Below are 22,077 nucleotides of genomic sequence, written 5' to 3'. Positions count from 1 at the left end.
ACACTTGGTAAAAGCAAACATGGATATCTAAGGACATGCAACTATTCTAGAATTACAAATTATGAACTCACCTATGCTTGGATTCCAAAGGACAGTCTCAACCATCTTTGTATCTCAGACAACAGTCTAAACAATGCTAAGATCACAAAAGACAGCTTTAAAAATCTTAGATTACAAAAGCCAAATCTTGAGACCAACTTGGGATTCCAAAAGACAGTTTCAAGCATGCTAGGACCATAAGACAATCATACTAGCATCAACTTCCACTGAGCACTCGTTTTAGTCTTTTTTTAATATATGCCATTTTCAGTTACTGTCATAGTTTAAAAAATAATGTAAATATGTAATATCTGTTTGATATGTGTTATGTAGTTTGTGTAATTGATGTCAGAAAGTTGTTATTCTTGTATTCTCTTTTTGATTTTCAGATTATAGCATATAATGACAGTAGTGATAGTGCAAATCTGTTGGGTTCAAACTACACCGAATGGCAAAATTACTCTACAGGAGATATGATATGGAAAATTTCACAAAACAAAACTAAACCAAATGAAAACTTGGTTGTTTTGGAAAGTTTTAGGGGTAATGGAAGCTTTCAGTTTGCAGTAAGTAAAATTGTTTTTATTTATTCTTTAAAAATTTGTAATTATTGAAGTGTACTGATATTTCATTTGAAAAGTTTAAAATTTTAAACCTGCAAAGCATGTTCAACTTTGTTTAAGAATGAAAAATTATTTTTTAAAAAACTTAATACTGAAATCATCATTAACGACAAAAGAATATATTCTCAAATTTTAAACCTATCTTAAGATGTTGAAGGGACTTGAAAATCATTTGATTTTGATTGAAGAATACATAGAAATTAAAGTGTAAAAGCTTTAAATATACAGAATATAAATCTTCCACCTCATCTCTAGGAATTAGGATTCTTCAGGTACTGAGAATTTGTAGGTGGATCAAGCAGACTTATGACAAGTGATTTTGCCATGACCATCCTAACTTTTTGCATATCTTTCAGCAATGGTTCTCGACCTTTTCCTGGCCATCGCCCACTAAAAGCTATTTTTGACGTAAGCTAATTGATAATCGTCCACCAAAAAATGATAACAAATATTAAACATAATGTAATTACGACTAATCAACGCTAAAAAATTTTGTACATGTAAATTCAAAAGAAAAACGAATTAAAATAACACTTTATTCTAAATTTAAATGTAGAAAAGGACTAACTAATGTGTGCCCTGAGATTGGCGCTGTTCCGCTAAAAATTCAATGTCAGGCTTAATGCTACTCAAACAGATATGAATATCTCCACGTGAAATGATGTGAAATTTGTTTCTTTCCTTCTGCAAAATGTGACTGACAGTACTAAAACCAGTTTTGACAAGATATGATGTCGGGAAACAAATGGATTTTCAACATTTGTGACCACAAATTTGGATATAGTGATTTTGTAGTGTCTGATTGCCAAAATTGAGACAATCTTTCTTTTTTGAACTTAATTTGAAATTCATCATTACATTTCATCTCAATAACTGCCTCCTGGATATTTTTGTGTGCACTGTGAGGATCACAATTGAATGGGTCAATCATCCATGGCTGAATAGTGAAGTTAAATCAATCGGCAAATTTGGTTTCTAGATCATTTATCAAGGTAGACAGATGGTCGCAATAAATACCAATTTCATTTTCACATAAGTCGATTTCCGCTAGTTCGGGCAAATTTTGAAACTGTCCTAGTTTTAAATTAACTTGAAAAATATTGAGTTTTTCAACAAAAGCTCTCATCACCCGTTTACAATCTATCAGCATTATCATTTTCCCCTGCAGCAGAAGAGAGACCTCGTTCAGCTTACAGAAAATCCAACTAAGTGTATGTTCTATTTTTTGGGGCTTGAATTTTAGCAGCTAAGTCTGAGTGTCTTTCTGTTAGTGAGAATATAACTATTGTATTAAATAACTTTACAAATCCTTCCAAACAGTTGCCTTTGGATAGCCAACGGACATCGGTATACAAAAGAAGTCTTATATATTGTTCATCTGCATTGAAACAAAATTTTCAAAAAAGACAGTCACATTTACTGTTAGATTTAATTTTGTTTATTGTTTTTATAACAGTGTTTAATGACTGATTTAGAATAGGGCCTATATTTTTTAGCCACGAGGTTATGCCTGTGTAGCACACAGTGTATAACTAGAAATTGGAGGCACAACTTTTTTAAATGAGAGATAAATTCTTTGTGTCTCCCAACCATAGACATTGCACCATCTGTGGCACATAAAACTAGATTTTCATAATATGGAATTTCTTTTTCTTCAAAAGACGTTTTCACTGCAGAAAATATAGTCTCCAACAGTTTTACAAATAATAAATCTTGTAATGCACAGTTTCTATCAAAATATCACACATATCCCATTGAAAGAGCCTTATTGTCAATAACTATGCTTTCATCAGTTTTAATAGAAAATTTTGTTGTTTTCAAATCTTTGAATTAGTATGTCTTTGATATGACCTGGCATTTCATCAATTCTCCTACAGATAGAGTCATTACTCAAAGGTAGACCTTTAATGATAGATGAAGGATCTTGATTCGTAACTTCTGATATTACTGCTTCTACTGCAGGCACAATAATTTTTTCAGCTATCATATGTACACTACCTCTTTTTGCAATACCTTTTGCAATTTTGTTGGAAGCATTCAGTCCGCTGTGATTAATTTTTGTCTGTTTTTTAAATAATGATTTAACAGTACTCTGATTTTCAAAATCAGTTTTCAATCCCTCAAAGTATTTGATAGGCTTACCGACTTTTTCGGGATGTTTTCTTCTCATGTGGTCAGAGAGTTGAGAGGGTTTCATGGCTTCATTGGACAAAGATTGATGACACATGGTATAAAAGGGCTACTTTGGGTCTGTAGAGTTCGTGATAAAACCATATTGTAAATACTCATCGATATACTGTCAACACTTCTTTTTCACCTAGCCTGCCATAAAAAGTGGGTGAGAATGAATGCAAATTAGTAAATACTAAACTGACTATTATATCTGTATCTGATGGTTAAGAGAGAGAATGTCAAATTCAGGTGAGTGCCATGTATTCAATGAATCATGCAGCCAGTATCATAGTAACAGAGGTAAGAAATTCAGTGACAAATGAGTTATTATATATCGATGAACTAAATCCTGGAAGATAATGCACTTATTGAGGCACATAGTTACTGTATTTGGATTAAGAAAAAGAGTTGGTTTTATAGCTTGACCACAGTTATTTAGAAGAGCTCTTGTCATGATGCCTTAGATGAATGATTACCTGTTGTAAGTAGTTGCTGATCGAAGACTGCATTCATTCCCCCCACCAAAAAAATTTGATTTTCACCCTGAAGGAGGCAATTCTCTTCCGGTTGAGAACCATTGGTCTAATGTATCCTTCCATTGTTTTTTCTTATTTCTGTCAAGTCAAACGATTACATACAGGCTCTGTCATTAGCTTGAGTTATTGAGAATTGGTGTCGATACTGAGCATTATTGTTTTTTGGCCTCTCTTTAAATATACTTCTCCATATCATATTAATAATGACTGCATTCACATGTAATATATTTGTCTCTTATTGGTGCCTTTCTCTTGTTCTGTTTTAACTTTGAATGGTAACAGGTGAAAATGCTCATTAATCCTATTTCTGAACCATTTCATCAAAAGAACTGATTGCAATAATGTAAGAAAATTATCATTTTTTACAGGAATAAGTGAGAATTTTGAAAATTTTTCTTAAAAATTCAGTATTTCCTTCTTTTTCTTTTCTAATGGAATCATTTTCTAGAATGTTAAACTTAGGGCCTGTTTTCATTGATAAGAATTTATGTATTTGTAATAAAGATATATATATTCTTCTACATGTTTTTCTAGGATTCAAAAGAATGTTCTTTTATTCATTTTATTGTGGAAAAGAAAGAATGAAGCTTTTTATCGATATTTTGTTATAATCTTAACTGTGACATTGCTAATGTTAGGGATGGTGTTGGCAGAATCATTAGCATGTCAGGCAAAATGTTTAGCAGCGCTTCATCCATCTTTACGTTCTGAATTCAAAGTCTGCTGAGATTGATGTTGCCTTTCATCCTTTTGGGGTTGATAAAATAAGTACCAGTTCAGCACTGGAGTTCATGTAATTGACTTGTTTCTTCCCGCAAAATGCTTGCCTTGTGCCAAAATTTGAAATCAATATTAGGAATGGTGGAATGATAGAATTGTTAGAGTATTGGACAAAATGTCTTGGAGTATTTGTTCTAGCTCTTCATATTCTGAATTCAAATCTTGCCAAGGTCAACTTTGCTTTCATCATTCTGGGGTTGATAAAATAAAATCCCAGTCAGGTACTGAGATCAATATAATGAGGCCTTATATCTCTGTAAAAAAATCAACATTCGGTACATTGAAAATTTGTACTTACAAGGTGCAAGAATAGATGTATAGTTAGAGAATTTGCTTTGAACCACATAGTTTTGGATTCCATCCCACTTTATGCAAGTGTCTATGCTATAGCCTCAGGTTGACCAATGCTTTTGAGTAAAACTGGTTGACAGAAACATTATTGTGGACCAATGCATGCGTGTGCATGTCTCTCTAAATGTTTATTTTTCTTATGGCTTTGCATTGGCTCCTGTTAAGTGACAGTGATGCCATGTTTACATTCCCTGTAAACATTATACTCTATAGATCCTAAGTTTCACCAAGTGAAGACCAGTGGAATAAAAATACCTTACTTATAAATAAGGGTTAGTGACAGGAAGGGCATCCATCAGTGGAATAGCATCTCAGGAAATTTCACCCAACCCATGCCATCATGAAAGAAGTAGACATCAAAATTATGATAATGATGGTTTGTAAATATCTCCTAAGTCATGGGAAAATCATTCTAACTCTTGATAGGACTCTGTTTTATCTCACTTAACCTTCCTAGAAGCTTAGGTACTTACAACAGTTGAATGACATGAAGCATATAGAATTATGTTACAACAAAATGCTTGCAGTGAATTTGAACTCCAGACCTTTGAGTTGGTGACCTAATACAGTATTCACTTAGTCATTTAATTTCTATTCATTTGTATTATTAAATACATTTATGATTGGGATTTTTTCCACTATTTTATCAGTAAAAAAAAAGTCAGAGGTAAAAAATAGTATTTTGATATACTTTTAATGATGAGAAATTTTCTTGGTTCTCTATTCTGGTTCAGGTTGTTTTGAGAACTGCTCAGACAACAGGTCACATTTAATCTAATTACATCTTTTATCTTTTACTTGTTTTAGTCTTTGGTCTATGGCCATGCTGGGACACCACCTAGCAAATCAACCCCAATATTTAATTTTTTGCTGAATTGCTAATTTACAGGGATGTAAACAAACCAACACCAGTTGTCAAGTGATGGTGGGGACAGACACAAAGACAAACGAATATATCATCATCATCATCATTTAACATCTGTAGTTCATGCTGGCATGAGTTTTATATATATATATATATATATATATATATATATATATATATATATAAAGGTTATGAAGGGTAATGGAGTGAACCAGACCCTAAAGATACAGGTACTACCGAGTAAGTGCTGTATACCGACTAGTTTTGCCCCAGATGTGGTTGTAACATGAATGGGGAATATAACGTGGGTTGTGTATTAGCATGTGTATATATAAAAAAGAATGAGATCAAGAGACCAATGGCATAAGTAAATTTATATTTTATGTATAATGTCTTACAGCTGTTTCAGGGAAAATTCAATGTATCCCTTCATCGGAGACGGTAATAGTAGAAGAATAGATTATTACATCTATATATGTGTATGTGTGTGTGTGTGTGTACATACACACACACGCAACACAAGACAGACTTCTTTCAGTTTCTATTTACCAGATCCACTCATAAAGCCTTGGTTAATCAAAGACTACAGTGAAAGACATTTGCCCATGGTACCATGCAGTGAGACTGAACCCCTGCATAGATATTGAACACATATAGGATATTTAAATTAATTTATAAAGCTTATTCATTAACTTATTTTGTTTCTCTTCAGTTCCAAGTCAGCGATGATGTTCGTCAGACACAACTTCCTCACTTGCAATTAAATGATAATTTGACCCTCGTGGGATTTAGTGCTGATGGGGTTCCTGCAGATTTTGTTAATTCTCGTTTTGCTCTCAATGCCACCTATATCTCTTCTTATCAAAGCAAATTTGACATAAACTCAGTAAAGTCATTAGATGATGAATATACTCCTGGTGTATTTAAGGTAAGTAACTACATTTTTAATGCTGATATTTGGTATTTCTAGACTACTTTCTCTGTGGTCTTATGTTGTGCCTTTAGTATACATATTTGCATTGTGCTAAATCTGCCATAAATTTATATGGCAGATCAATTTAGCCAAACAGTTTAAGCAACAAAGCAGTCACTGCTGGCAAATTTGTGGCTGATAAACAAAACTAGTCTAGTCATGGGGAGGTTATCTCCACTGTCAGCGTATATATATTGTACGCTTCATACAGCATTAAGGGTTTTAACTCTTATTTCTTGCAATATAGGTGCAATCACAATTAGTGACAATTAAATTTTTCCTTTATGGTCTTATATTGCTCCCAGCTGTTTATATTAATTTATTAATATATATATATATATATATTGTATGCATATGTTTGTGTCTCCTTGACTCGACATTGCTTGATAGTTGTAAATGATTGTCACTGTCATGTAGGCAGTAACCATCATATATGTGTGTATGTATAAATGTAAATTATGTTATATATCCTGTTTATAAAGTTTTGTTTTAGTTTGGCTCGTTTTCTTATTTTACTGACGTTTCAATCATTTACAGGTTACTACTTGGTCCTCCCATAAGAAATCCTACCACAGTTTCATGCAATGGAAATCTGTATGCTATTTAACAAATAAATATGAACGCAAAGATTCCTCTTCGGTTCAAGTCTATGATTTAAGGAATTCTACTGCTGGTGCTGTAAATGAGAGTGTTGCTTTTAAATTCTTCAAGATGAGGCACGACATCTCCATGAAAAGTACTTATATTTCTTTTGGTTTGGCAAATGATGAAAAATATTACAACACAACACAGTTTACTTCTTGGTAAGATTTTTGAAAAAATATTTTATTTTCATATGTAAGGATTTAGGTACAGGCATGACTGGTTGGTTAAGAAGTATATGCTTCACAACCACACAGTTTTGAGTTCAAGTCCCACTGTGAGATATCTTGGGGGTGTGTCTGCTAGTATAAAATAATGGATAATATATGTGTGTGTGTATTTATATATACACACACACATATATATATATCATCATCATCATCATCATCATTTAAACGTCCGCTTTCCACGATTTGACTGAGGACTGGTGAAACCGGATGGCAACATCAGGCTCCAATCTAATTTGGCAGAGTTTCTACAGCTGGATGCCCTTCCTAACGCCAACCACTCAGAGAGTGTAGTGGGTGCTTTTACGTGTCACCCGCACGAAAACAGCCACGCTCGAAATGGTGTCTTTTATGTGCCACCTGCACAAGAGCCAGTCCAGGGGCACTGGCAACGATCTCGCTCGAAAACCCTACAAGGCCAGTCAGGCGGTACTGGCAACGGTCATGCTCAGGATGGTACATCTTATGTGCCACCCGCACAAGAGCCAGTCCAGGGGCCCTGGCAACGATCTCACTTGGCTTGCCGGGTCTTCTCACGCACAGCACATTTCCAAAGGTCTCGGTCAGTAGTCATCGCCTCGGTGAGGCCCAATGTTCGAAGGTCTTGCCTCACCACCTCAGCCCAGGTCTTCCTGGGCCTACCTCTTCCATGGGTTCCCTCAACTGTTAGGGTGTGGCACTTTTTCACGCAGCTATCCTCATTCATTCTCACCACATGTCCAAACCAGCACAATCGTCTCTCTTGCACACCACTACTGATGCTTCTTATGTTCAGCTTTTCTCTCAAGATACTTACACTCTGACGGGTATGCACATTTACATTACACATCCAGCGGAGCATACTGGCTTCATTCCTTGCGAGCTTACGCATGTCCTCAGCAGTCACAGCCCATGTTTCACTGCCATGTAGCATGGCTGTTCGTACACATGCGTCATACAGTCTGCCTTTTACTCTGAGTGAGAGTCCCTTTGTCGCCAGCAGAGGTAAGAGCTCTCTAAACTTTGCCCAGGCTATTCTTATTCTAGCAGCTACACTTTCAGCGCACCCACCCCCACTACTAACTTGGTCACCCAGATAGCGGAAGCTATCGACTACCTCTAGTTTTTCTCCCTGGAATGAGATAGAAGTTGTTTCCTGTTTGTTTACAGTGTTTATTGCACCTGAACATCTGCCACATACAAAAACTAACTTCGTAGTTAATCTGCCTTTGATATTGCTGCACCTCTTATGTGTCCATAGCTTGCACCGGGTACATCTTATAGAGTTACTACCTACTCCTTTACTGCATACTGAGCAGGGCCATCTACCTGAAGGGGTTTGTGTTTTATCTACCTTCCTACTTATTAGGATTTTGGTTTTTGCTAGGTTGACTCTAAGGCCCTTCGATTCTAGTCCTTACTTCCACACCTTAAACTTCTCCTCTAGTTCTGATAGTGACTGCGCAATTAGTGCAAGGTCATCAGCATAGAGGAGCTCCCAGGGGCAACCTGTCTTGAATTCCTCTGTGATCGCCTGGAGGACTATGATAAATAGGAGGGGGCTGAGGACGGAAACTTGGTGGACCCCTACCTCTACCCGGAATTCATTACTGTACTCATTTCCAACCTTCACCTTACTGACAGCATCTCTGTACATGGCTCGCACAGCTCTCACTAACCATTCTTCTATCCCAAGTTTCCTCATTGACCACCAGATAAGGGATCGGGGGACCCTGTCAAAGGCTTTCTCCATGTCAATGAAGGCCAGGTACAGAGGTTTATCCTTGGCTAGATATTTCTCCTGCAGCTGTCTCACTAGAAATATGGCATCAGTGGTGCTTTTACCTGGCACGAACCCAAACTGCATCTCATCTAAATTGATTCGCTCCCTAATTAGTTGGGCTATGACCCTCTCCGTAACTTTTATAACCTGATCTAACAGCTTGATGCCTCTGTAATTATTAGTATCTAAAGCGTCACCTTTACCTTTGTAGCAGTTTACTATGGTGCTGCTACACCAGTCATTGGGTATGACTCCTTCGTGTATCACCTGGTTCGTAATACGGGTGACTAGGCTATAGCCAACACTGCCAGATATTTTGAGCATCTCTGCAGTGATTCCAGATGGGCCGGGGGCTTTCCCTGTCTTCATACTCTTAATTGCTTTATCTACCCTGGTACTGTCAACTCGGATAGCTGGTCCCTCTGTTGGGTCAACATACGGCAGGCTCTCTTTCTCCCATTCATTCTCTTTATTAAGCAATCTATCGTAGTGACATCTGCAGACCTCTTTCTTTGCAGCCTCATTTAGTGCAAGCGTACCATCATCCATGCGAACACATTTCTCTCCTACAACATCACTATTCTCTCTCCTACACTGTCTTGCAACACGAAATACCTCGAGTCTTTGGTCCTCACGGCGCAGAACATTGGCAAATCTTTTCTTATCTGCTTCCCCTCTGGCTAAATAAACCTGTCGCCTAGCTTCCCTTCTGGCAGATTGGTACAATTCCTTGCTACCACCGTTCTTCCAGTCCTTCCAAGCCTGTTTCTTTTGTCTAATAGCCCCGTCTACATCCTTGTTCCACCACCATGTTACTCTGGGTCGAGAGGGGACTTTACACCAGCCACAGATCTGGTCTGTGGCTCTCAACAGGTTGTCCCGCAGAAATCTCCAATTGTCTTCCACGTTGTATGATGCTATATCCCCTTCTATTTCGTCAAATGCTTCAAGTAACTTGTCTCTAAGTCTCTGTCCATTTGCAGGGTCTTTAAGTTTCCATACCCTTCTCCTCCAGGCCAGTCTACTTCTGGGCACCCATATTGCCTTGATCTCGAAGTCGCTAACTACTAATCTGTGTTGGGGTGTACATTCTTGGCCAGGGAGGGTTTTGGCATTTATAAGCCTCCCTCTTTCTCTAGTTCTGGCGAGGATGTAGTCGATTTGGCTAGAGTGTCTGCCGGATTGGTAGGTGACCAGGTGACAGGCAGGTTTCCTGAAGTTGGTATTGCAAACCATAAGATCTGTTGCATCACAGAACTCCAGCAGTCTGGTTCCCTCCTCGTTGCGGGAACCAAAGCCATAGCCTCCATGTATGCCATGGAAGCTTCCAGCACGACGTCCGACATGACCATTGAAGTCACCAGCCACAAAGAGAAGGTCTCTGTCTCTTGTCGACGAGGTAGTTTGCAAGAGGGTGTCATAGAATTGGTCTTTCAGCCCATCCGGGAGCCCCGGTTGAGGGGCATAGGCTGAGATGACAGTAGCTAGCCTATGATGAAGCACTAGTCTAATCTTAAGTACTCTGTCACATACTCTAACTACCTCGATTACCTTATCAACCCATTTCTCTGCTAGAAGTATTCCTACGCCCCCGACTCCGTCAGTGTTCCCTGCCCAGAAAAACTTGTACCTGTGTTCTTTGCCTGTGAGGAACCTCGCAGAACCTCCTCTCCATCTTACTTCTTGGATGCAGCACAGATCTACGCGTCGCCGTTCAAGCATCTCAACAATCTCACCAGACCTACCTTCCAGCGTGCCGACGTTGAGAGTGCCAATCCTGACAGTGTGGGAGGAGTGGGTGTCAGAGGAGTGGGCCCGTGTGACCCTGGGATGGGGGTAAGCAGTGTCGTGAACCTGAAAAGAAAGCTTGCATTTGGCAGAGTTCATAAACAAAAACAATACCTACAACCTTCATGTACTACCCAATCTTTATGCGCTATAAGGTCGATAAGAGGGGGGGGTATAAGGTCACAGGCAGTGTTCGCGGAAGATGATCTAAAAAGACTTCCGGTACTGGTGGAGGGGGTGGGAGGGCGGGCATACCGCGGGCTAATGGAGCTTCGTCGTGGGTTCTATTAGTATAGAGATTCCAATACGAAATTGTGGTGGAGTTGGAAAGCGAGCTGGTTATGTGTTTGGGTTCGCGCGCGAGTCGAAGAGGAAATGGTGGAAGAAGTGGTGATTCAGAGAGAGAGAGAGATAGAATACAATAGGGAGGGAGAGAGAGAGAGGGAGAGGGAGAACCGGCAGCAGTACATCATGCTGGTCAAATTCGTTAGGTTTTTAGAAAAAAGTTGAAAGAAACACAGCAGTGTTTAAACGTGAGATTAAATGTTTAAATCAGTAACAGAAATGAGAGTTAAAAATCGTAATTTTTAAAGGGGGTTAGAGACAAATTTCAGTCAGGTTTGGGCTATGGTTTCAACACACATATATATATTACATATCCGTATATATATATCCATATATATGTGTGTGTGTGTGAATATTTTTATATATACACATATACATGTATATTTAGCTTGGAAGAGCATCCAGCTGTAAAAACCATGCCAAAGCAGACCTTGCTGCTCCCATGTAAAAAGCACTCAGCCTACTCTGTAAGATGGTTGGTGTTAGGAAGGGCATCCAGCTGTAAAAACCCTGCAAAACAGACAGTGAAGTCTGGTGCAGTCTTCTGCCTGGCCAGCCTGTCAAACCATCAAACCCATGCCAGCATGGAAAATAGACATTAAATTACACACACACACTACCTACCTGTATTTGGTTCTGTTTTCAAGTTCATGTTTACTTGAGTTCTGTGAATTAGCAGTTTCACAAATAGAATTCGATAAAATAAGATAGATTTGAAAATGAATACTGGGGTTAATATCATCAAACAGACCATTAAAGATGATACCCATGCCTAGTATGCAGTGCAATGACTGAAACTAATGATATAAATTTTACTAGTTTAGGCACACGGCTAGAAATTTTGAGGAGAAGGGTTAATCGATACCATTGGTCTCAATACTTGGTTGGTACATTATTTTATTGAACCTGAAAGGATAAAAAGCAAAGTTGACTTTGGTAGGATTTGAACTCAGTGTAAAAAGTTGGAAGACATAACAATCAATAATATTAATGCACCAACTTGTTGTTTTTGTGCATGTGTACCTGTAGTGTGTGTCACAATTTACTTCAAAGGAAGAAATGAGTGGCAAAGCAGAAGAGAGGAGGACAGAGAGGAAGTGAAAGAGACAGTGAGTGGTGACGACGTTTGTTTTGTGCTTTTAACTGTTTATCACATCGCAAGAAAAGTAAATACATAGATCGAAAGAAAAGTTGATACATAGATACATACAAACATTGTTAAATTAAAAGCTGGAGAGCGGAGGGACACAGAGGAAGTGGGAAAGTTAGAGAGACAGTAGATACATAGATAAAAAAAAAGTTGATACATAGATACATAGACACATTGTTAAATCAAAGATAAATAACTACAGCAAATATTGGATGTCACTTTCACTTTTCATTACCACACGAGGATAAAATTAACTCATAAGTGGCTGAGTAATCCACAGACATGCATACCATTAACATAATACTCAGGGAGATTCAGCCTCATACAAAATATAAGGCTGGCCCCTTTTAATTACAGCTACAACTCATTTTGACCAGCTGAGTAGACTGGAGCAAGATAAACCTTCAAGTGGTTGAAAGAAAATGAAAAAGGATCCAATACAGGGGCAGGAAAATCTATTTTAGTCGTTAGGGTCACTGTGGGTGTTAATCTGGTCCTAACAGCAGCATTTTTGGATCTCACAGATCTGGTGGCCAAGCCTCCAGATAAACACCGATGTGCAGGCTGTTGTTATCAAACTGAGCATGAGTCGAGGGCAACAGAATAGAAATTATTTCATCTTAGCTTTCACTGCTTATACCAAACACATAACATTTTTGCTTTACAATATGGAACATTTCCTTTTCTTTTACTCTTTTTAAAAAATGGCATTCCGTTGGTTACGACGACGAGGTTCCTGTTTATCTGATCAATGGAACAGTCTGCTCGTAAAATCAACATGCAAGTGGCTGAGTATTCCACAAAAATCCATACCATAATGTAGTTCTCAGGGAGATTCAGCTTCACACAGAATATGACAGGGCTAGCTCCTTTGAATTACAGCTACAACTCAATTTTGCCAGCTGAGTGGACAGCAGTAAATTGAAGTGGAGTACCTTGCTCAAGAACACAGTGCATTGCAAGGAATTCACGACTTTATGATCATGAGATGAATACCCCTAACTGCTGAGCCATGCACCTTCACTCTCTTAACCGTAAAGAGACAGAGAAAAGAAAGCCTCAGTCATTTACAATGACAATTAGACTGAAATACGATCGATCTTTTCTAGCTTCTTTACTTCTAACAATGAAGAAGACATTTAGTAATGAATAGAGGGAAAGTTTTTCAGGTGTTTATGTTTTTATTCTGGGAGTTCTAGAATGATCAAGTGTTAGTTCTCTTTTCTTTCCCCCACCCCCGGTACTTATTCGCCTTCTTTCACAGTTCTTCATGTTTTTTTTCAGATACGTTTAACGTTTTCTCTACAAACCACAAGCAAGCCCCACTCCCTTCCATGTTTTTTTTTTCTTTTCATACAAAATCTAATGCAAATTTCGAATGGGGTATAGCTGTGAAAAGAGCCCAGAAAAATGGGTAATACTCCCTGCAAAATGCAGGTGGCTACACAAAATTCAACTTTATACTTTAAAGAGTGTCTTCTACTATAGCCTTGGGCCATCCAAAGCCTCGTGAGTAAATTTGGTAGACAGAAACTGAAAGAAGACCATCATATATATATATATATATATATATATGTATATTTATGTGTCTGTGTTTGTCCCCCCACCACCACTGCTTGACAACTGATGTTGGTGTGTTTGCGTCCCTGTAACTTAGCTGTTTGGCAGAAGAGGCTGATAGAATAAGCACCAGGCTTACAGGGCGTAAGTCCAGGGGTCAATTTCTGAAATGACTGAAACAAGTAAAAGATAAAAGATTACTTGGAAACAGGATTGGGTTGGCAACATAAAAGGCATCCAGTTATAAAAAAATCTGCCTCAACAAATTCTGTCTGACCCATACAAGAATGGAAAAGTGAACATTAGATGATGATGGTAATGATGAATGGAAAGAAAATGTAAAGATATTTGTTTAACTTTGAAGGTGGAATGAAAATCTTGTACAATTATAACAGTACTATGTATTTGAAATTGAAAGTGATGTTAATAAGGTAGGGATTGCTATAATGTGTAGAATGTTATAGAATCTTTGATTTTGCTTTCTCTGAACAAACAGTGACACTTATTAAACAGTATGAGGTACTTAATATTGATTTCCAACAGGCACACAAGGCTATATTATTAATTACATCAACCCCAGTACTTGAGTCTTTTATTGATTCTCACAAGAATTAAAAACAAAATGGACACTGGCTAGATTTCAATGTTGAATGTAAAATGATATAAATAAACAACACAAAGATTTTCCTTGTATATAATATAACATTCTTTATGGGATCTAATTGAAAATCCAGTGATTTTTTTAAAATTGTTTTCTTTTTTCTAAATTTTAGTTTTGAAGCTCTCTAGATTTGAAATTAAATTGATAGTTTTTTTTTTATGCTTATTTTTCAGGTTTTTCATAACTGGTTTTGGAGAGGCACCAGTAGAAAAAATTTCTGTAGCAGCAATCATCATTATTGCTGTTGGTCTTGGTCTTCCTGTGCTGCTAATAATACTTGGTGGAGCCTTCTTGTGCTGGAAAAAACGCAGGAGCGACTATACACCGGTTTATGGAACAATTTCAACTTAATGAAAAATTCTAATTAGAACAAAAAAAAAAAAAAAATACAGAAAATATGAAAAAATTTGTGATGACTTCCCTTATTAAAGATGAATTGATTATTCCAAGTTTACAGACCATGATACTTTAATATTTTTTAAAACTTGATTACATCCATTTAAATCATCCATTTTTAAAATAGCTCTTTTTCTTAGTATACATTTTCATTTTACCTTAGTTAATCAAACCTAATCAGTGTTCCTTCATCATCTAATTATTTCCAGTAATTAAGCTACATGAGCATGATATGTTTTGGCACAGCCGTTTTGGCGCTCCTTATTTGGCATTGCTGATTTATTTGACATCAGATGTCTTAACCCTTTAGCATTCAGATTGCTTTATCAAATATAATGCTTATTTATTCACATTGTTTTGGATTTATACTTTATTTTGTAGCTTTGAGATTTCAATAATCTGATTATTTATTTTTAGAATGACAGTATAGGGCAGGTGTGAGATGCCCAATCAGGTCAATTTGAACAAAAAAAAAAAATATTTGGGTGTGATATGGCTGGTTAGGATACTAAAGGGTTAATGTTTTTCTTGTTCTCCCCACCTCTCTGTCTGTTTGTCTCTCCTCCTTCTCTCTCTCTCTCTCTGTTTATGTGTGGAGCATATTTCTTTTTACGTGTATAAAGAGGGAGAAAGTATTTATGTCAATTGTGTTCAATAAATATATTGTATTGTCTCTTTTTCCCACTCTTTCTATTTGTATGTGTATATTTCTGCATGTGTGTGTGTTTTCTTCTAGTGCCAAAATCCACTGCATGTCCAGTTAGTCGTGCCAAATTATCTGCGTCCAAACAGCTGCACCAGATCATCTCACTCAAGTCTGTACTATCCACTTACTCTGGGAAAAAGAAAACAAGACATGTTATGTGTCAAAAAGAAAACTTCATTTATATTGAATCATATTTAATTTCTAACCATACCATACTTTTGTTAAGAGGCTTTTAGATTCTTATTTGCATAGCTTCCATTTATTCCAATGCATTTTGACAAAAGATGCATTACAATTGTTTTTTTTTTATATTCATTTTGTACATACACACAAATATTCCATATTGTGTCTGGATCACAGCTTTTTATTCTTACTAATACTCTCTTAAAGGGCACTGATTGGGAGAATGTGTTGTGTATGTGTTTGTGTGTGAGAGACAGCAAGGGATTCTGGGTTAAATGTGTTTTGAGTTCTGTTCTATAATTCATTTGCTAACACCATTTTTTCCCCCAAAATTAAAATTTAAAAAATACAAACAACAAATAAAAATAAACTCAAAAATTTGTCATGAATCAGATTATTAAGCCTCTCCAATGTGTGTTTGACATTTGACTTTTGACCAAGAGTATTTTCTTATGTCCTTAATCTAGGTTTCCTACCTAATAACACTTAGCCAGGTAATAAGTATCAGTCCATCCTGACCACAAGAATATTGTCTGTGTATGGAACGGCGGTGACAGTAAGGGCAAGGGCGCTCACTCCAAGGTGGGCGCGCGGTGGATTACGCTTGTCCGACCGTCGGCAGAAAGGAGAGGCGAGGACATCCCTTCGAGTCGTAGCGACTGCGTGGGCAAGGAGGAGGAAACCGATAGGCCGATGACGACAGCATGAACGGATAGGCGGCTACCAGTGGGCGGGCGAGCGAGCGGATCTGCCAGGGCGTGGAACGACGGCGACAGCACGGGCGAGGGCGCTCACTACAAGGTGGGTGGATGGGTGGTTGGCGGAAGAATCAGGGACGCGCCGGCTGTGTAGAGTTGATCGCGCAGTGGGTTACGCGGGTCTGACCTTCGGAATAAAGGAGAGGCGAAACCATTCCTTCAAGTCGGAGAACCCATCCGATCAACGACTACTCTACATAGTAGTCTGGACCCCCTTGGGGTGTGAGGGTCACCTAGAGCGTGACTATTCCCCCGGGTCCGACCCGCAAACTTGCGGGTCGGACACGGTACCGGCCACGTCGCTCATGCGGCAGTTGTAAGTTATTGGATTTCTGTCTCATCATACATTAACATAATCTAATATAACCACTAATAGCAGCATTATTTAGTTGAGATGAACAGGCTTAAAGACAACAGCCAGTTGTATACATCTCTGTCTGTCATACAAATGCTGAACAATTGAAAGTAACCAGTCAAAATATTTTCATAAATAGAAAAATCTGCAAACAGCAATCTAAAAATCCATGTAAGTTTTATTATTATATTCCACATCTCAGATGTTACTTGCTCTGGTTAATTTTGTGAGAGTGGACAACATCCTGTTGTCAAAGGTCTCATAGGGTCTCTTTTTACAAATTATAAGGTTTATGGAAGATACTCAAAACCTAAGTATCAATCTCAAAATCCTAGCTGTCCCCAATAGAGCATTTTTCTTTTGATGGCGGTGGTGGTGGGATGCTCTGTTCTCATGTCAATTATTATTATTATTTAAGGCAGTGAGCTGGCAGAATTGTTAGCATGCTGAGCAAAATGCTTAGTGGCATTTCATCTGAGTTCAAATTCTGCCGAGGTCAACTTTACCTTTCATTCTTTTGATGTCGATAAAATGAGTACCAGTCAAACAGTGGGGTCGATGTAATCGACTAACGCCCTCCCCCAAAATTTCAGGCCTTGTACCTATTGTAGAAAGGATTATTATTATTATTAGTAGTAGTAGTAGTTGGAAAAATTGTTAGCATGTCAGACAAAATGCTTAGCGGCATTTCTTCTGGCTTTTAAGTTCAAGTTTTGCTAAGATTAACTTTGCCTTTCATCCTGTGGGGTGGATAAAATAAGTACCAATCAAGTACTGAGGATGATGTCATTGGCTTGCTCCCTCCCCAAAATTTATACCTTGTGCCTAAATTTTGAATTATTTGTATTTGAGAGGTGAGCTGCCAGAATCATTTGTGTCAGACAAAATGCTTGATATTTCTTCTAGCTTTATGTTCTAAGTTCAAATATCATTGAGTTATACTTTGCCTTTCATCCTTTCAGTTACAATAAAATAAAATAAGCACCACTTGAGCACTGGGATTGCTCCCCCAATATTTCAGGCTTTGTAACTATTATTACTATTATTATGAAGGCAGATCCCTCTGGGATTGAAACAAAGTAACATTGAAGTATTGCATGTGGTATAATTGACTGCTCCCTTCCTCTCAAAATTCAGGCACTGTGCTTATGTCAGCAATTATTATTATAACTTCAGATAGTGGGTATGGCTGAGACTGTATAGTCTCCTGTATTTAATTTCATCTTTATAGTTTTGATCCATGTCTTTTGTTAGACAAAGAGTGAATTACAGTGATGTACAAGAATCACAAAGTGAATAGAGACAATTATTATTAGACAGTGAGATGGCAGAATTATTAGCATGTTGGATAGAATGCTGAGCCATATTTCTTCCAGCTCTTTATGTCTGAGTTTAAATTCTGCTAAGGTCAAATTTGCCTTTTATCCTTTCAAAGTTGATAAAATAAGGTCTAGATAAGCATTGGGATTTATGTAATTGACTTACCCTCTTCTGCTAAAATTGCTGGCGAGCCTTGTGCCCAAAATTTGAAACTATTATTTTTTTTAAGGTGGCAAGCCAGCAGAACATCAGAAAAAAATGCTTGTGGTTCTGTTTCTTCAAATGTTCTATTGTATGAGTTCAAATGCTCTATTACATGATTGCACTGGATTTTGAAATACTAAAACGGTTTCCACGTCTGCAGATTCAATTGTTCTAGAGGTTTTATGCTCTTTCTAAACTATATTTTCCAAATCATTTTCACTGACTGTCCATTCAATATTATCAACCATGACATTTTTTTATATTCCTTCTGAGTTGATTTGCTGCATTTGCTTATCAAATATTTTATATGACTTTGTCAAAGGAGTTAGGAAAGCCGCATAACCTTTTTATAGAGCTTTTGAGATTGATAGAGGTGGGGTGAAAGAAACCTTCGTTTGTGATTTACAGACTGAAGAGTCACAGAGTGAACCCTGATAAAGGGCTCTCAAAAGACCTGGTTGTAGTGTTAAACTGATTAAATTTCTTGCTCACCAATTTCATTACCAAGATATGGATCAGTTCGAGGTTTTCTTGCTTGTATCCCATCAATTCCACTATGTCCTTCAATTTTCACATTGCTTTTAGTGATCATACAGCACTGTAAGTCAGTTACTATTTCTGCTACTCTGTACTTATGCTAGACTTAATAATAATTATTTTTGATTTAGGCATTTTGAGGGGAAAGGTTTAGTTGATTATATTGATCCTGGTACTTGAATGGTACTTTTGGTTATTGACTCAAAAGGGATGAAAAGCAAATTTGGAAAGTTGGCCTCAGAAGGATTTGAACTCAGAAGACAAAGTGCTGGAAGAAATACTGCAAAGTATACTCCAAAAATTCTGCCAACTTGATGCCTTCAATTGTTTGTTAATTATAATAGTATTTTCTTGTAAAATTAATCACTGTTGAAATTCTCCTAATACTTCTATTACCGCGAAAAGAATGTTACATATAATATTTTTTACATGTAATAAGATTATGATGAAAGTCAATAATAAAAATAATATGCCTTCCATATCTAAAATTCATAATTTTCTGATATACTCAACGTTTTTGCTCTATAAAAAAATTATACTTGTAAATAACTTTGTTCATTCTTATTTTGTTAAAAAAGAATATTAGACAATCTATGTGGAAAACTATGCTTTATAGCCTGAATAGTTTCTTTTTATGTTATAGCATTAATAAAAGAATAAGCACCATAGAGTAGTGATAAGCTCCTGGCAAGTTGTATTTTCAATCTGGTTTCAGTACTACTTATGTATATTTTTCCTTCATTTGCGTGGCTAATTTCCTTGGACAAGGCATAAACATCATAACAGTCATTTACACTGTTTAAAACTCTTAGACTTCAAGGATTATTAACAAGACAATAAAGGAAATAAAATTGAAGATAAGTAGTAGTGCCAATAATATCCTTAAACAGGGGAAAATGCTAAGTAAATGCTTAATTTGTGTACTTGCTAAGGAGGAAATTCCACAGACATTTACTGATCAAATTATTTTTCATTTTTCACAGATGAATTGGTTAGCAATTATTAGTTTCAAAATTCTTTAAACTCATTTACAATTTAGTTTAATGCAATATTAATAAATATATTGTAATTAGAAAATACAAGTTAATTAAATGTCATTCATCTTTAAATTAAAAAGAAGAAATAACAGCACTATTTTGCATTATATGGTTTTTTTTGTTGCTGTAAATTAAAACATTTTCCAAATAATGTTGTACATATTACTTTTTTCTAATGAATTGTTACTAATGGTTGTGGATAAAAAAAAGAACAAAGTTTGTTTTTTCTTATATAAAAATTAAATGAAATAAAATCTGGAACAAAGATCAACTGTATAAATCTTTTTGATTTCAGCAACATTTGAAAATGCTTTATTTCATTACGGATTTGTTGAGTTAAGTAACACTGGAATATAATGATGTATTTCAATAGTAAACACAAACATTCACATGAAAATCATCATTCATTATCACCACCACCAACCACCATGATCACTTTGGGCAATGTGTTTTGGACAGATTGTTCAAAAGAAACCTGTATAGTTGATAATGTCATTCACATAGAACACTTATTTTAAAGCATACAAAAAAAAAAAGATCATTAGAAAATAGACAATAACACAAAAATATGCCAAAAATTGCAAACAACAGGGATAAACCATATAATTCTATTTTATATATATATATATATATATATATGCGTTCCTTTCCTTTCCTTCATTGGACACTAAACTCTGCTTGCGAAGACCTGTTGGGGCAAGCGAAAGCGAAATCGTGATGGCACCTGAGCCCAGCGTCACCTTTCTGGCACTTGTGCCTGTGGATGTAAGAAGACAGTCATACGCACACACACACACACATATATTTTCCTTTTATTTGTTTCAGTCATTTGACTGTGGCTATGCCTTTAGTCGACCAAATCGACCCCAGGACTTATTCTTTGTAAGCCTAGTACTTATTCTATCAGTCATTTTTGCTGAACCGCTAAGTTACAGGGACATAAACACACCAGCATCGGGTTGTCAAGTGATGGTTGGGGGGACAAACAGACACACAAACATATACATATATGTATATATATATATATATACAGTCAGCATTTTGTTAACCTTATCATTGGAACACATACTCAAAACATAGAAAGAAGACTTATGAGCACAAGATGATCTGAACTGGAAAAGAGGAAAAGAAGCATCTGCTTGTGAGGCACCATGTAGAATTCTGTTGGAGATTTTCTGTGAAATAAGTTTTCATGATGAAAATGTTTTATCTTCAATGTAAATTTTGCTGAGATCCTTCCAGTCACTTTCTGACAGTTTTAAACCAATGAATCACTTCATATATATGCGTGTGTGTATGAGTGGGGTGGGAATGTATGTATGTATGTATATAAAGGTGAGGGGCGCCTCACTCCCAGTGGTCTTTCAGCACGCCGGACACACCATCCCGGAATTTCTGCATACCCGTGCTATTGCTAGATAGCTGTTGAGCCTGCACTAGGTCCATCCTTCGGAGACTCCGACAGAAACCAAGGCTACGCTTTAAGGACTGTGTCAAGTCCTCATTAAAGGCCTGTGATATGCAGGACACTGACTGGGAGAATAATGCCTGTCATCGCCACAGATGGAGGAAGCAGGTTAAGGAGGGGATCAACACTTTGGAGAGAGCACGTATCCAGCATGAAGAATTTAAGCGAGCTGCGCGAAAGTGTATGGCTCGTATAGTGAATGGGGAAAGCTTAATCTGCAATGTTTGCAGTCGTATATGCTTATCAAGAGCAGGGTTCATTAGCCACCAATGGAGCCATAAATGCAAAATGTAAGTTAGTACTAGAGCGCAGAATGTTCCTGAAGGCCGGCAATGGTCTTCCTCGGTCACGAGTGGACGGCCATCATGTATGTGTATATATATATATATATATATATATATATATATATATATATATACACACATACGCAAATAGTAATCACTCGCCATATTGCAGTTCATCTATCGTGTCCTCAGTATATTGTGGATTTTTCTGGTTAATATATGTAAATTTATATCACAGACTCCACAGTATATCGTGGGTTTCTGCAGCCAATTTATATTTTTTTAAATTTTAATTATTTTTGTGGTAAAATCAGCATTTTCATTTCTAAAAATTAATAAATTAATAAATAAAAAT

General features: G+C 36.9%; 2 protein-coding genes across 2 annotated transcripts in view; one reads left to right on the top strand and one right to left on the bottom strand.

Annotated features, from left to right (window-relative positions):
- The window catches only part of LOC106879562 (glycosylated lysosomal membrane protein), a 31,198-nt gene extending 10,961 nt beyond the window's left edge, over nt 1-20,237 (top strand). The window contains exons 3-6 of the mRNA XM_014929197.3: nt 429-605; nt 6,079-6,294; nt 6,877-7,142; nt 14,648-20,237. Coding sequence (XP_014784683.2) covers nt 429-605; nt 6,079-6,294; nt 6,877-7,142; nt 14,648-14,825 — 837 coding nt within the window. The 3' untranslated portion in view covers nt 14,826-20,237. The remainder of the gene's footprint in view (nt 1-428; nt 606-6,078; nt 6,295-6,876; nt 7,143-14,647) is intronic.
- Nucleotides 1-22,077, bottom strand: part of LOC149137025 (uncharacterized) — a 38,763-nt gene that overhangs the window by 9,498 nt on the left and 7,188 nt on the right. The window contains exon 2 of the mRNA XM_089342814.1: nt 11,728-12,009. Coding sequence (XP_089198940.1) covers nt 11,728-11,873 — 146 coding nt within the window. The 5' untranslated portion in view covers nt 11,874-12,009. The remainder of the gene's footprint in view (nt 1-11,727; nt 12,010-22,077) is intronic.

The sequence above is a fragment of the Octopus bimaculoides genome, chromosome 2, assembly GCF_046866305.1.
Source record: "Octopus bimaculoides isolate indiv1 chromosome 2, ASM4686630v1, whole genome shotgun sequence".
In the NCBI taxonomy this organism is placed as follows: Eukaryota; Metazoa; Mollusca; class Cephalopoda; order Octopoda; family Octopodidae; genus Octopus; species Octopus bimaculoides.
This window is presented reverse-complemented; position numbering and strand designations above follow the sequence as displayed.